General features: G+C 55.9%; 2 protein-coding genes across 2 annotated transcripts in view; both read left to right on the forward strand.

The window, feature by feature from the left end:
- Nucleotides 1-9,215, forward strand: part of ST8SIA3 (ST8 alpha-N-acetyl-neuraminide alpha-2,8-sialyltransferase 3) — a 16,534-nt gene extending 7,319 nt beyond the window's left edge. The window contains exons 2-5 of the mRNA XM_014939751.1: nucleotides 450-638; nucleotides 812-934; nucleotides 2,941-3,498; nucleotides 4,113-9,215. Coding sequence (XP_014795237.1) covers nucleotides 450-638; nucleotides 812-934; nucleotides 2,941-3,498; nucleotides 4,113-4,395 — 1,153 coding nt within the window. The 3' untranslated portion in view covers nucleotides 4,396-9,215. The remainder of the gene's footprint in view (nucleotides 1-449; nucleotides 639-811; nucleotides 935-2,940; nucleotides 3,499-4,112) is intronic.
- Nucleotides 9,216-14,074: 4,859 nt separating this feature from the next.
- Nucleotides 14,075-14,696, forward strand: part of ONECUT2 (one cut homeobox 2) — a 21,046-nt gene continuing 20,424 nt past the window's right edge. Inside the window, exon 1 of the mRNA XM_014939752.1 lies at nucleotides 14,075-14,162. Within this exon, the coding sequence (XP_014795238.1) occupies nucleotides 14,075-14,162 (88 nt within the window). The remainder of the gene's footprint in view (nucleotides 14,163-14,696) is intronic.

The following is a 14,696-nucleotide window of genomic DNA, read 5'->3' on the forward strand; positions in this document are numbered from 1 at the left end:
TTAGCAATATATGATTTTGGTATCTTATCCTGGAGGTAGAAATGGGACTTCAGTTCCTCTGTATGTGGGGAACCAAAGACATAGGAAGGGAAAACAAAGACAAAGAAGCAGCAAGGAGACAAAGAAGCAGCAAGAATTTATCATGCCCCTGAATCCCTTCCCTTCCCTTCCCTTCCCTTCCCACCCGACCCCATCCCATCCTTTGCCGCCCCGGGAGAGCCCCGGCTGGGCCCGGGAGGGCCCCACGGCCACGGCCCTCGCCCGCAGCGGGGATGCGGCTCCCCCCGCGCCCACCCCCGGCCCTTCTCCGCGCCCCGCGGAGGTTGCCCGGGGCCTGCGAGGGGCGGGAGGGACCCCCCCGGGGGACCGCGGTACCGGGGAGCGGGGGGGGCGGGCGGGCCGAGCGGGGGAACCGCAATGCTCCGGGGGTGCTGAACGGTGGGGAGCAGCCCGGCACCCCCCTGCCCGGTACGGCACGGCCCGGTGAAGCCCAGCCCGGTACAGCCCGGCCTGGTACAATCCAGTGCATCTCGGCACGGCACAGCCCGGTGCAGCCTGGCACAGCCCGGTGGAGACCGGTACCGCCCGGTGCAGCCCGGTATAGCACGGTGGAGGCCGGCACATCCCGGCACATCCCGGTACATCCCGGTATATCCCGGCGCGGCGCGGCCGGCGCTGTCCGTGGTGCTGACGGCGGCGGCCGGCGGAGGCGGGCAGGGCCGGTAACGGCGGCGGGTCTGTCTGTCTGTCTGTCTGCGTGGGCCTGTGTGTGTCTGTGTGTCTCTGCGTGGGTCTGTGTGCTCGTCCCCAGGTCGCAGTTCGCCCTGAAGTTCCTGGACCCCTCCTTCGTCCCCATCACCAACTCCCTGGGCCAGGAGCTGCAGGAGAAGCCCTCCAGGTGGGCCTTCAACCGGACGGCGTTCGCGCACCAGAGGTGAGTGGCAGACCCTTCTCACCCTCCCTGAGTGTCCCCTTCGCCCCAGGATTTAAGAAAATACAATCAGGGGCTGCTAAATACTCCGAGCTCTGGGTGAGTTGCCAGTGGTGAGAGACAAAGGCATTCCCCAGATGGTTACAGCTATCTTGGAAGAATTGATTATTTCAGAGCAGGGCACCGGGCTGCAACACACATTATTTTACCAAACAGAATGTGACCCAGTTTCCTGGGGTGCAAGTGAAATTGTCATTACTTCAAGATAAATGGCTGGGTTTTTAAAACTGGAAACAAATGGGACTCTAACAGCCATGAAATGCCGTGTTCGTGGAGGCCAACACACGCCCAGCTAAACTTCCCAGCTGCCAGCAGTTCTGAGCCAGAGCTGTGCTGCTCCTCTGGGGTTCAGATGGAGCCTTTGATCCACCAGAGACACTCGCTTTCTGCATTGCCTTCTGCCTGCTGTTCGCAGGTGGCACTGACTCCCCTGCTGCGTGGCAACAGAAAGCTTTTCTCAGCTCCTTCAGCTTCCTGAAAGCTGCTCCATATTAAATGGGAAGTAAAATGTGCTTTCCGTTTTCTCAGTGTCATGTGCACTTGGTGGAGTATGGCAGCCTCGTTTATTTTTTTGGCTTTACTCATACATATATCAGTCAATATATACTTTATGCTTTTATATATATATGTATCTTTGCTGATAAGATAGCTACTACCATCTTGGACTGTAATTTTCTCCTGACAAATGCCTGCCTGAGGAGCAGAAGCCCAGATCCTTGGCTCCATGGCCAGGCAGCTGGTGGTCGGGATGGGGCTGCTGCACCCCTGGGTGCTGGCGGGCAGGGCTTGGGCTTCTCTCCTCCCTTCTGGTCACTCCCCAGGCCCAGGTCAGTGCTGCTGCTGTATTGGCCTCCTAGTGCCAACAAACACTGCCCGCCACCCCTAAGGATCTGTGGGCCACAGAAGATGAGATGGCACTTTGGAGGAGGGAGAGAAGATGGCACTTTGCCTGCCCCTCCTTTCCCAGGGACTTCCCAGGCTGGCATTACAGTGGCCACTCCTCAGTATTGCTTCATTCCTGGCACCACCAGCTCACCCTTCATAAGTCTATCTCTGTGCCACCCCACTGGTGAGTTTAGCTAATGCTTCAGGATCTGCTTTTGCTCTTGTCCGTTAGCCATAACCCATAATTAGGGCACCCAGTGGGACTCCATTAATGTTTAGACATCGGAGGATGCGAGCTGGAAGAAAGGTTGTTTGTTTTCCATAAACACGAGCAAATAAAGTGGCATCGGTTTTCTAATTTTATGCCCTGCGAGGGAAATTCCTGAGCAGGGTTGGTTTTGTTTGGTTTGTAAGTATCTCTAATAACCCTTGTAAAAATGCCAGCATCCTTGCCCAAAGCAGACATTAAGGAATTATCTTTACATAAATGGAGACAGTGACAGTCGCTTGGTTTTGTGATTCAAAGCTTCTTAATGAGAACACAAAAAAATATACCTATCTTAAAATCAGCCAGCGTTAATCCCACTGAATATCCCGGGCAGCTTGGGTCTCCAAACACGGTACCCACCATTGCCAATGATGCGTGGGCCCATGCCAAGAGTGAAGTGCATGTGGCAAGCCCCAGAAGCAGACGGACCCACCGGGCCCGTGGCACAGCACACGCGGGACCGTGCTGCACCTCACCCCTCAGCAAGAGGACTGATTCCACAGGGAATCTGAGCCTTTCATCCCAACAATGTTCCAGGAGACAGGCACACATCCTCAGCTGGTGTCAGCCAGGGGCGCCCAGTAAAGCCAAGCGGAGCTCTAGGTGAGGAGCCAGCTCCATAGTTCCATCTATTTAGATTAATTAAAAGCCGTTGCACCACATTGCTCAGGAAGCTACTTTACTACATTGAAAATAACAAAAATAAATTTCAGTCTGGCTGGAAAGAAAATCTCTCCACGGCAGAGAGAGGGAAATATAACTCCCTGTTTTCTTTTCTTTTTCTGTTTTATTTCAGGCAAGAAATCCTTCAGCATGTCGACGTCATAAAAAATTTTTCTTTGACCAAGAGCAGTGTTCGGATTGGACAGCTGATGCATTACGACTATTCCAGCCACAAGTATGTTTTCTCCATTAGCAATAACTTCAGGTCGCTGCTCCCCGACGTGTCTCCGATCCTGAACAAGCACTACAACATCTGCGCCGTGGTGGGGAACAGCGGGATCCTCACCGGCAGTCAGTGCGGCCAAGAGATAGATAAATCTGATTTCGTTTTTCGCTGCAATTTTGCTCCCACTGAGGCTTTCCAAAAAGATGTCGGAAGGAAAACCAACCTCACCACCTTCAACCCCAGCATCCTGGAAAAGTACTACAACAATCTTTTGACCATTCAGGATCGCAACAACTTCTTTTTAAGTTTGAAAAAGCTCGATGGGGCCATTCTTTGGATCCCTGCTTTTTTCTTCCACACGTCAGCGACAGTCACGAGAACACTGGTTGATTTCTTTGTTGAGCACAGAGGGCAGCTAAAGGTCCAGTTGGCTTGGCCGGGAAATATAATGCAGCATGTGAACAGGTGTGTATTTTTGCCATGTTTTTAACGTGTCAAAGTGTGTGTCTGTCTGTACAAACACGACTGTATTTATTTTTCTATCCGTGCCTGGTGTGGTGGACACTGTCACACAAGTCAGGACCTGATATTGCTTGTGTTTACAGCAAACGCAGGGTTGTTATTGCTTCGGTAGGTACTTCAGTGATTTCTTTCCAGCTGTACACCCAGCACAGAGGGGTGGGCTGGTCGGTCCCACTGGGGCAGGTCCATCATGGGGCTCTGCTCCCATCACTGCAGGGTGGTCCGGGGAAAACTACACTACACCCAAGGAGGTAACATTGCCACTTCTTTAGCAAACGTGAGCAGGACCTGGCGAATCGTACTTTTCTAGATAAGGCACTACTTCTCCTGGTTAAAAACCAAACACCTTCAGAAGGAGACCATAGGAGAGGAGGATGTTGCTGAGGCTGCTCTGCATTCCTGGTCCTTACAGACCAACCTGAAGAGCAATCCTTGCCTTGTCCAGGCTGCCAGCTCTCAGCACTGATGATCCTCAGCCAATAACATTGGGGTTTTTTTACAGCAAAGCTGCGGCATTACTTGCACCTCGAACTAACATGCCTTTCTTTTTTGCACAGATACTGGAAGAACAAGCACTTGTCGCCCAAGCGGCTGAGCACAGGTATTCTCATGTACACCCTTGCTTCTGCCATATGTGAGGAGATCCACCTGTACGGATTCTGGCCCTTCGGGTTCGACCCCAACACGCGGGAGGACCTCCCGTACCACTACTATGATAAGAAGGGAACGAAGTTCACGACCAAGTGGCAGGAGTCCCACCAGCTGCCTGCAGAGTTCCAGCTGCTCTACAGGATGCACGGTGAAGGACTGGCCAAACTCACCTTGTCGCATTGTGCCTAAGAACCTAAATCTTGAAGTGCCAAATGATTGTCTAAAAAGTGCCCAAAACCGAATTAAACATTCTTCAGATATAATTCTTAAAAAAAAAAAAAGAAAAAGAAAGAAAAAACCCACCCTAAAATATTTTCCATAATATAAAGATCCTTTTTAGTCACCCTTGTCACTGCTCATCAAAGGGTTTAAGCATATTTAGCAGTGCAGAACGTTTATCAAATTCTGTGGATGCTATTCATACAGCAGCAAAAGTTGAAATATTTTGCATTTATAGATATGCCACTAAGTACATTTTAAGATATTTTCATATTTTAGCATTCCACAAAATCCCCAGAATCTCTTAATTTTATTGTCCCTTCGCTATTAGAATTAGAAATGCTAATTTTAAAAGGTTTTGCTTCTCCTGTATATGTTGCTATCAATAGCTCAGCATACATATATTGCCATGGTGGGTTGAGAAAGCCACTCTGAATTCCAGTTCATCATCCCTTGCAAGTTCTTCAGTGTGGATCCGGACTTCCACCGCTTGCATATTTTCGTATTTACTGAATTTTACATTTTTTAAAGAATAATGTAAAGAAGAAGGTCACAATATGGCTTGTACCTTAGCTAGGCATTTGTATTGCTCTCAGAGCACTTCAGCGTTTTAATTCTGTTTGGGCCAAATCCCAGTCCAAACCAGCCAGGCTGAAACAGGACATTCCCTCCCGTGCCGTACCATTTGGTCTCGTGATTTTGAAGTTAAACCGCTGCCATGAGTGGAGTTGGGTTTCTCTGGAGACGTGCTGGGGGAGAAGAGCCCCAAACCCCCGTGTGGGCACCCCCCTCTGTGCCTGCTCTCCACAACCCCCGACTATGGGGGGTCCTTTGGGAGGACGATCCCCCCGAGCAGAGAGCACGGGGGCTCCTGCCTGTCCCTTTGCACCCACAGATCCCCCTCTCCCCCTCCTGGTACCCGGTGTTCCCCCTTGCTGAGCTGCACTCTGCTTTTCGGTGCATCCCACCCAAAATCCCCTCCATCCCGTGGTGGCCATGGGGGCCCAGCGATGCCGGGTCTGTAGGGAGCAGTAATAGCCTTCATTAGCCCAATTAACGGTGACGGGGCAGACGGGCCAGCCGGCCCCTTGGGTCAGCAAGTCTCCAGGTGTCCCCCCGCGGTGGCCAGGGTGGTCCTCCCCAGGAGCAGGGTGCCTGGGCAGGGACCCAGTGGTCCAGTAGCCACAGTTGGGCTGCTGCTGGCAGTCGGGCACCGGGACTTTTAAAAATGGGTTTTAAAGGGAAGCGAGAGCAGCAGGAGCGCAGGGAAGAGGAAATGCAGTTACCAGATTTATCCCATTTGCATCTCTAAATCCACAGCCAGACAACTAAGTCAGTGCCCCCGGTTTCCCCTCACCAACAGCCACCCTGGGCGGTCACGGGACCACGCGGCTCCCTCGGTACCCCTGAAAACCAGGCTGTTTGTAGAGAGGACAAACCTTAGTGTCACTTAGGTTTGAAAATGTTGGCCATTATGACTCAGGATAAAGAAGCCTGTGAAGTAGTTGGGTTTCTTATTACAATTAGTACGCTTACAAGTATTTTAACAATTTTCTACTATTCTGTATGATGCTGGGAACTGACTATGCGCTGAAAGAAGGTGCAAAAATCCAGTTTAAAGTCATACTTTAAGACGGCACATTTTAATTTTTCTCAGCCTCTTTGCCTACAGGCAGACGTAGGTGAGGAAGGAGATCTCGAGTACGGTGTGGCCCCGGAGCATCCCCCGGTGCCCGCTGCCGTGGCACCGCAGCCCCCCGAAGCCGTGCCCTCCCTCTCCCCGTGCCCCAGCTGGAGGGGGAGCTGGTTGGCTTATCTTCCCCCCCCATTTTAATTACCCCATGGTTTCTGGCTTTTGCTTTTCCAAAGGCTGTGTAGGGCGTGCTGTGGAGGGTCCCCCCGGTGCCGCGGCGTGCACAGACCCCCTCCCGCCGGCAGCTCGGCGTTCCCGGGCTCCGGCTCCCCGTGCTGTCATGTCAGACCCACACTCCTCACCGCTCCCACGGCACGGCACGGCCTCTCCCAGCTGTGATTGCGGAGACATAGTTGTGCAGTGATGGTGGTGTCTGATGCCATATGGTGCCCTACGAGTCGTGCTTGATATTATCACCTATTCTTTGTGTCGCAGTCGGGCGCGAGGGCCAGGGAGCAGCTGGGCTCTGCTGGGTGCAGACCCCCACAGAGAGCAAGGGCAGGCGGCCCTGGGGGAAGGACTGAGCCCCCTGACCCCTCAGGTCCTCTTGGTGTGAGGGTCTGCGGGGTCACAGGACGCCAGGACGGTGTGTCCGAGCAGGGAGATGTGGGGCCAGGAAGACCCCAGCAGCGCCAGCCCCCCCCGAGTCCTGTGGGGTACCCTTCTGGAGCAGGCGGGTTCCTTTTGCCCCAAAACAAAAAAGAGGAGTTGCACAGGGAAGGAAGAGTTTGTTAATGAACTGCATAAACTGCCCCAGTGCAGGATTCCTCATTATTTGTTTTTAAAAATTCAATTGCCTTGCCAGTCACAATAAACCTGGGGAAGTTGCCCCCGGTTGGAATTTCTCTTCTCCCCACAACCCTCCCCCCCAGCCTGTTTCCTGAGGCTGTGCTTGGCAATGGGGGGTCTGGGGCGCCCCGCTGCACCCCCAGATTGTGGAGAGGATGGTGACAGAAAGGTGTTTTAATGCACAGTACCTTAATTTGATCTTGCTAAATTGAAGCAAAGGGAGTGCCTCCCTCTGGCTCATCCTGCTTGTGGCACGGTCCCATTATTACCAGCAAACCCAGCTGGAGGGGTCTCTGGGGAGCCCCAGTGCCCTGCAGCCCCTTCCCACCCCCAGAGAGGGACGGGACCCCCCGTCGGTGCCGGGAGATGGCCCTGGCAGCAAAGCTGGAACTTTCCAGAGGCACAAAGAGGCACTGAGTGCAGAGGAGGAAGCACGAAAACGACTGCAAATATTCGGAAATGGGAATACAGAAAAATTATTGACAGAGCGCCATATTATATCATTGATTTTTAAGCAAAACTCCCCATCGATTTTTCAGAACCACATTGAACATTTCAGAATCATTGATTTTAATGGGGAGTTCTGCCCCAAAATCAATGGCGCAATACAGCCCAAAGTAAATTGCTTCTTAGTATCAATATTTTTTGTCCGAGCTCTTGCAATGTGGAAAACCATCTTAAAATGTGCATCTTTTGTTTTTGCCTGTTTTCCTGGATGCTCTTTGAATTCTGCTTTTATAGAGGGACTGGAAGGGAAGGGCACCTCGTGCCGACTGCTGGGACCAGCAGTGGCCCAGGGTGGGCTCTGCTCCCCCAGGCAGGACAAGACCCCCCGATACTTTGTGGTGAGACTGGGCTCTTTCCCAAATCCCCCATTTTCAGGCTGGTTTTCGGGTAGGATCTCGTATTGGGGTGCTGTGCGTCCCAGAGCAGCAAAGTGGGGTTTGCCCTGACGGCTCTGGGCTCGGCCTCCTTTTCTCTCTGTGCTGGATTATGACGTGGGCAATTCTGGTTTTGTAGGAAATGAGGTGCCCTGAGCTGCTCCCCGCTATGGAATGTGGGTCCCAGGGGCAGGGAGGTGCCAGGACCCGCAGGTGGCACCTCCATTGGGTACCACTGGGGCTGGACTCTTCCTTCCCATCTCCTTACCCCAAAATCTTCCTGCCTCCGTCTACCTAAGCGAGTTCCTGCTGGCTGGGGGACAGCACTGGCTACGGGTACTGAATGTCTGGTGAGGAGAATATCACTAAACAAACGTATGCGAAACAAGACGCGATCAATATTTGTAAGTACAAAACATTTTCGTTTACAAAATCAGGAGAATCCCTTCTGGCCAGCTCCAGGGGAAGGGTCCAGTGGGACGCGGAGCCCACTCACCCCCAGGCTGCCTGGACAGTGTACTGCACACGGTAGCCACCGGAGGCAAGCGGTGGCCACATCCTGCTCCATCCCCTCCGCCGAGGGATGGGTGCTGCGGGCGACGGGGGGGTGGTCAGGCTGCTGGGCAGGGGGTGTGAAGAAAGGCTGTACATAAGGGTGGAAATACGTGTGTTACCTTCTCTTCTTTTACACATCTCGGGTTTGTATTTGCGTTGCTTGCATCTTTTCAGTGGCTGGTAGCAAGAGACGCTGAAACAAAGTCATTTTGGCTGCCGGTTTTAATTGTGGAGTATACCAAAAAGCAAGCGTTTGTGAAATATAACTAACTGTGAACGGAGGTTGCAAAAACAGATCGTTTAGAAAAAAGCAGGTTTTCTGTAAATGAATGTGTCTTTATTCTAATGGCTATACAGTTCAATGCCTGACGGAGTTGTTTTCAATAAAAAAATAAGATAAATATTTAAAAAACAAAAAAAAGAAAAAAAATGCCATAATTGTAATAAAGGATTCATTATTTATCGGCCATACTAAAAGCATTATTTATTTTTCAATGGCTAATTGTTCGTAAGGGGCCAGGGCACAGTCTCAGGTGAAGGGCGAAGCCGCGCGCAGGGTGTGAAACAGGCTGCAAGCCCAGCTGGCCTCCAGCCCTGCTCCCCGGGAGAGCCCCCGCGGCCCCGGCCGGGGGGCAGCGTGCCCTGGGCATGCTGGTGAGCGAGGCCCTGGCCCCCTCTTCTCGTGGCGGAGTAACCGCGTCCTCGTCGTGAGCATCCTCCCCGGAGAAGGAGGCCACCGCTCCTCCGGGACCTCTCGGCAACGTGATTCTTTGGTGTGAATGTGCCTGCAACATTGACGCGTGCCAAAACACAATATTGAATGCGTTGTTTTTAAATAAAAATGTTTTATTGTGCATTGGAAGTCTGTAAAACTCAGCCGTGTCCGCCTCTTCCTTCTGACTGCTTCCCGCCCCGCGTACCGCCGGTGATAACCGGGCTCTGCGCCGGGGGGGCCGTGCCGCGGGCACGCTCTGCCCAGCACCAGGGCATCACTCACAGGAAAAAGCCTCCCATATTTTCAAGGCTACGCCGGGGGGGTTGGGAATGGGCATCAAATGGTATGAAAGCACACCACGGCCACCCCACCCTGGCAAAAGGGCTTCGACGCAGCCCAGGCTTTAGCTGAGGTGTGGGACGAAGAGGGGTCTGTGGGGAGAGGGGTGAGGTGTTGGTGCCAGGTCCTGCTGTGGGCTCCTCGCAGGACACCATGACAAGAGGCTCTGCAATCAACATGGCCCCACATCCCCCGGCCAGCCACCAAAATACATGTAAATGCCACACTTTGGTACAGACCAGAGAACCAGTACAGAGCCAGTCCAGCTGACTGTCCCAGTACATCTGCGGGGCTGTTTCCAGAGCTGGGCTGACAGTCCAGGCAGCCAGCTATTAACCTGTGAAAAATGCTTCAGGAGGTAACTTTTAGTGCAATAGAAATGAAAAAGCATTACCTGTCTGTGCTGCGTGCATGCTTCCCATCCCTAACATCTAACAGATTTAATAGATTTATCCTGGAAGCCATGGTGGTGCCCCTGTCCACACCCAGAGGCAGGACACCGTGCCACCTCCACAGCAGCCACCTCCTGACCCCAGGGCTCACCACTGATGTGGGTCCCTGCCCAGGGTTTTCTCCCCCTCCTGCCCACCCCAGCACCCCCAAAGCCCCGCTCGCCCCCAGGGCCAGCCCTGCTGGGTCTCTCCTCGCCAACGTCACTCTTTCCCAACTCTTCCCACAAACCAAACAAGCTGGGGCCCTCCTGCTCCCAAGATAAATATTGCAAACTGGATCCAGTTTTAATCTTTAACCATGGTCCTTGCCGGCCAAGTGTGCCATCAGCCACGCCGGGGTGGCCACCATGCCCCTCTGGCAGCGGGGGACGGGGTGCGCCCAGCCGGGGATGTCCCATGAGAGGTGTGGAGCTGAAACCCCCGAGCAAGCAACCACCCACCACTGCCCCAGCCACCACCGCAGCCCAGCACCTACTGGTTTTGCCACACTGTGCCACGGGGACTGCACTGCCCACCCGGGAGAGCTGCTGCTCCTGCCTGGCCAGGACACCAGGGATGGGGACACAGGGGCTGGTGGAAACCCAGCCCAGCAAGCTCCACTCCAGCTGGGATTTGTTGCCCCAAAACCCAATTTCTGGTGTAGTGGTGGAAGAGGAAAAATCCTTTCCTTCATCTTCCCACTGAGAAATCCAAGGGAGCCAGGGGGTGCCAGCAGTGGAGGCAAGTAGCCCGGGTGAGGTTTTGCTTGCCCCAGGTAGCCCCTCAGCCCTCTTTCCTGGGCTCATTTTTCACTGATAAAGCTGCATTCAGCTTTCTCAGCCACATTTTACCCTCTAAACTGCCCCCTGAAAAACTCTAGGGAAAAATACCCAGATTGTCCGACTTGTCTGGGAGGAGAAAATCTCAAGGAAGGTTGGTTCTGCCTCCCAGGAGCAAACCGTAGTCCCAGGGCCATACAGGTCTAGGTCCCCTCTGGACCCGCGCGCTGCCGTCACTGGGAAGACGTCACCGGGGGCTGGAGCTGCCCCTCTGCCCTCTGCAGAGAAGAAAGGAGTTGCAAGCGCAATTTCAACATTCCAAAAGAAAACACTTGCAATGTTTGTTTAAAGGCAGGTGAAAATGGTGTGTGCTGTCCCTGACCAGCTCCCGGCAGCTGTTTTAAGGGAAGCTGACCCTGCCACATTCTGCACCAGCGTGAGCGGTGTCTGCAGGGCTGTGGGTGCAGGGGATGAACCCCTGGACGTGCCCTTTTTTGGGTGGTTTTCAGCCGGTTTTGCAGCACCAAAGGGCCAGGCCCTTCTCCTCCCCACGCTCAGAGCCGGCTGTGGGTGCTGGAGGAACCCACGGGGTCAAACCCCTGCCAAACAAAAGAGGAGAGGAATTGAAATTCAAACACCGTGGGGAGCCACAGCCAAAAAAAGAAGGACACCGAGCGGGAAAGCCTGGGGCAAATGCCCCCAGGTCAGCCCCCAGGGCCATCCCGTCCCGCCGGCCCCTGGGCACCCAACACGGGGAAGCCAGGGCACCCGGCAGCGGCTCAGGGAGTCCTGGCTGCAGGCAGGGAGAAGGAGGAAAACTAACAAAGAACCTTCCCTCCTCCCTCCCCCAAGAGCGGAGGGAAAGCCTCTGGCAAAGGCAGCCATGCAGGCAGGGAACGCCGCTCCCCGCTGGGCAGCCCGAGCTCGTTAGGTTGGAAGCAGCCAAGCGGCCGCCCCGGCTCTCCGGCACCGCTCCTGCCAGCCCTGCCCGTGCCATACGGCATCACCTGGGTACCAAAGGGCACCCCAGCATCCTCCATCCCGCAGGGGGGGGTGCGGGGGCCCCGGGGAGCCGAGGCAGGGGCAGAAGGGCAGAGCTGTCCCCTGGTGCTGCCCACGGTGTGGCAGGCACAGGACGGGCACCGTGGTGACGTACCCACCACGATGGTTACAGCCGCACTGGTATTTATACCTTTGTGGGGTTGATCACCCATGGAAAGATTTTGACATCAGTGTGGCAAGACGCCAGAATTAGGTGCCCCCCTGCCCCCGTGTAATACAACATAATCACAGGACGCAATAATGGGGTACGGGTTTCAAAAGAAAAGGTCAAAGTGGGGCCTTATCTCCCGAATTTGGAAAATATCCTTTTGCCAGGGAAAAAGAAAATTAAAAAATCAATTTCTCATCTTTCCTCTGTTAAGTTAAAGAGAGCATAGCTGATCGCAATGACTGGCGCAGCGAAGGTGCTGGCATATGCCCCTGCCAGCGGCACCCCCCCGTGCCAGCCTGCACCCCACCATGGTGGGCAGACGGCCACCCTGCTCTCTGCCACCCTCCTGCCTTCCCGAGGGGAACCGTGTCTCACGCCGACCAGCAGCACCCCACTGGCACCAAGTGCCCCCCAGCCAACGAAAAGGGGGCGAGGTGCCCACCGAGAGAGCTGACCGCGGCCGGCTTTCCTCAAAGAAAAGGAGATCGATACACAATCAAGTAAAACAGTGCAGTTTTGGGTTTTTTTTGGTGCAACAAAAAGTTGTATTTCATTTAAGTTGTGAAACATGGTAGGAGATCTTTGCAGACCTACGGAGCTAAAATTCAAAATACGATTAATCTTAATTTTTAGGTAAGGGTTCCCACTCTGTAAGAGAGCGCTGGTGGTCCCCAGGAACGGCAGGAGGGGATGGAGCTGAGCACCTGAAAAGGTATCCCATGTCCTGCCACCAGCTCACACGTGTGTGTGACACCGTTTGGGCAGGGGCTGGAGTGCCCGGTCTCCAGGGGGACCTTCCAACCTCAGCTCTCCTGGGAAAAGGGAAGGGGAAAGGGAGAGGAAAAGGAAGAGGAGGAAAGGAAAAGAAGGAGAAGGACGCCAGCACATCTGTGGCTCCTGGCTCCCATCGGGGTCTGCCCACCCACCCCCCTGCCCGCCCCCGCAGGGCTGCGCCCGCCTCTCTTTTCCCCAAATCAACTGCAACTTTTGCCTTCCTTTAGGAAGGACAAAAAGATTTCACGCATAACTTGCCCTGAACAAAGGCACCTCACGCCAGGGCTTGCTTTTTCTTCTTCCTTTCTTTTCTCTTTTCCACCACAGGCTGACAACGGCGGGGGGGAGCTGGGCTGGGGGGAGCTTCATTCTATACCCACTCGGTCAGTGCCGAAAAGCAGCCTGGAAAACACCGCCAGCTCCAGAGACGCGCGGTGACGGCAGCATGGAGAGAAACGGATCGTTAGCCTTTGGGATCCACAGTGGGATCCTGTAGGGAGAGTGGGTGCTGTCACACACAGCCTGCTCGTTAGGGAGGCTCCGGCTGCCCCGGGGAGCGGCCTGTGGTGTCTCGCCTCGGAAAAATAGGAAATACAGCCATTTCTGGACTGGGCTCAGCCATTTTCACTCACCAGCTGCATTTCTTTACGAGCCCCATGCTATTTCTGCACGTCCCAAAGCAGAGCCCACAAAGGGCTGGCTGGGCACCCTGCCCACAGCCCCCCTGCGCCCCTCTCCCCCCTTGGCCCTTCCCAGAATTTCACTCCTGGTGCCCAACCCAGGCTGAACTCTCGCTGATCCTATCAAAAAGGTGACATTTCCCCCCATCCCTCCCCGTTTGGTTACCAGAAAGACAGAGTGGGGGTGGGACCTTGACAAAGGTGGAGATGGTTATCAGCCCCAGATAAGGATGACATCCAACGCAAGGACAGGGCTGCTGCGGCGGCGTTACTGATTGAAGGGCCGGGATGGGGGGACAGTGACGGCACCGGGAAGCGCAGGGCTGGCACCAGCTGCATGGCCTGGCACGGCACGGCACGACGCTGGCTCAGCGTGGCAGACTGTGGCACAGCCTGGCAGAGCGTGGTACAGCCTGGCACGGTGTGGCACAGCCCGGCCTGGGGTGACATGGCACAGCCCGACACGTCTGGGTAGTGGTCCCCTGCAGTGGGGCATGTGGGGGGCACAGGACCTGGCCGGTGCAGGCAGGTCCCTGCTTGCCAGCTCCGTGACGGAGGCTCCTGTCCCCACAGGCTCTGCTCCTGTCCCCCCTGCCCACCTCCTCGCTGCCCACCTGCCCCTCCGTGGCCTGCCAGCCTGCCTCCATCCCCCCGCAGTCCCCGCAGTGCCACACCACCCCACGTCCCAGTGCCCCTCGGGCTGCCTGGCAGGAGGGTGGCGGTGTCCCCGGTGCGGTGACGTGCCAGGGGACGGGGTGCTGGGGACCTTGGGGGCTGTGGGGCGGGCGCTGTGCCCAGCGATGCCGGCTGCCAGGACCGTGCTGGGCGGGCAGGGGGCCGGCGGCTCGCCGCTCCGGAGGGATGGCCCCGACGTGCCACCCCGGGGGGGTTGGCGATGGCAAAGGCACGGCTGAAACCCGCTCGCCGTGATGGCAGCGGTGTGTGCCCCCCGCCTCAGCCCCGCCGGAGCAGGGGGGGGGTCTGCTGCTGCCCCTTCCTTCCCGCTGCCGGGGCCCGGGGGGTGACCCGACCCTTGCTCGGTGTGTGCCCGGGCGGGGGGGTGAGAGGAGCCGTGTGAGAGCAGACCCGCACCGGGACACCGCACCGGTCCTTTTGTGGCCGCACCGGGTCGTTTGCTGCTCTCTGGCCCCGGTGCGGTTTTACCAAGCCGCGCTTTCTGCCGTGATTCCCGCAACTGGCGGCGCCGACCGGCCCCGCGCCCGGGCTGGGAAGGGCAGGAGGGAGGCAGGGGACCCCGCGGGGACCCCCGGGACCCGCAGGCTACGGCCCTGCCCGCTCCCCCCGCTGCTCCGCCGGGGACCGGCCGAGCGAGGGCGCGGGATGAGGCGTCCCCGCTGCCCTCCGGGGCAGCCCCGCACCCCGGCCCGCTCCGGGGCGGTCTCCCCGCGGGCGCGGCGGCCG

Source organism: Calidris pugnax, unplaced genomic scaffold, assembly GCF_001431845.1.
Source record: "Calidris pugnax isolate Ruff unplaced genomic scaffold, ASM143184v1 scaffold79, whole genome shotgun sequence".
Lineage (NCBI taxonomy): Eukaryota > Metazoa > Chordata > Aves > Charadriiformes > Scolopacidae > Calidris > Calidris pugnax.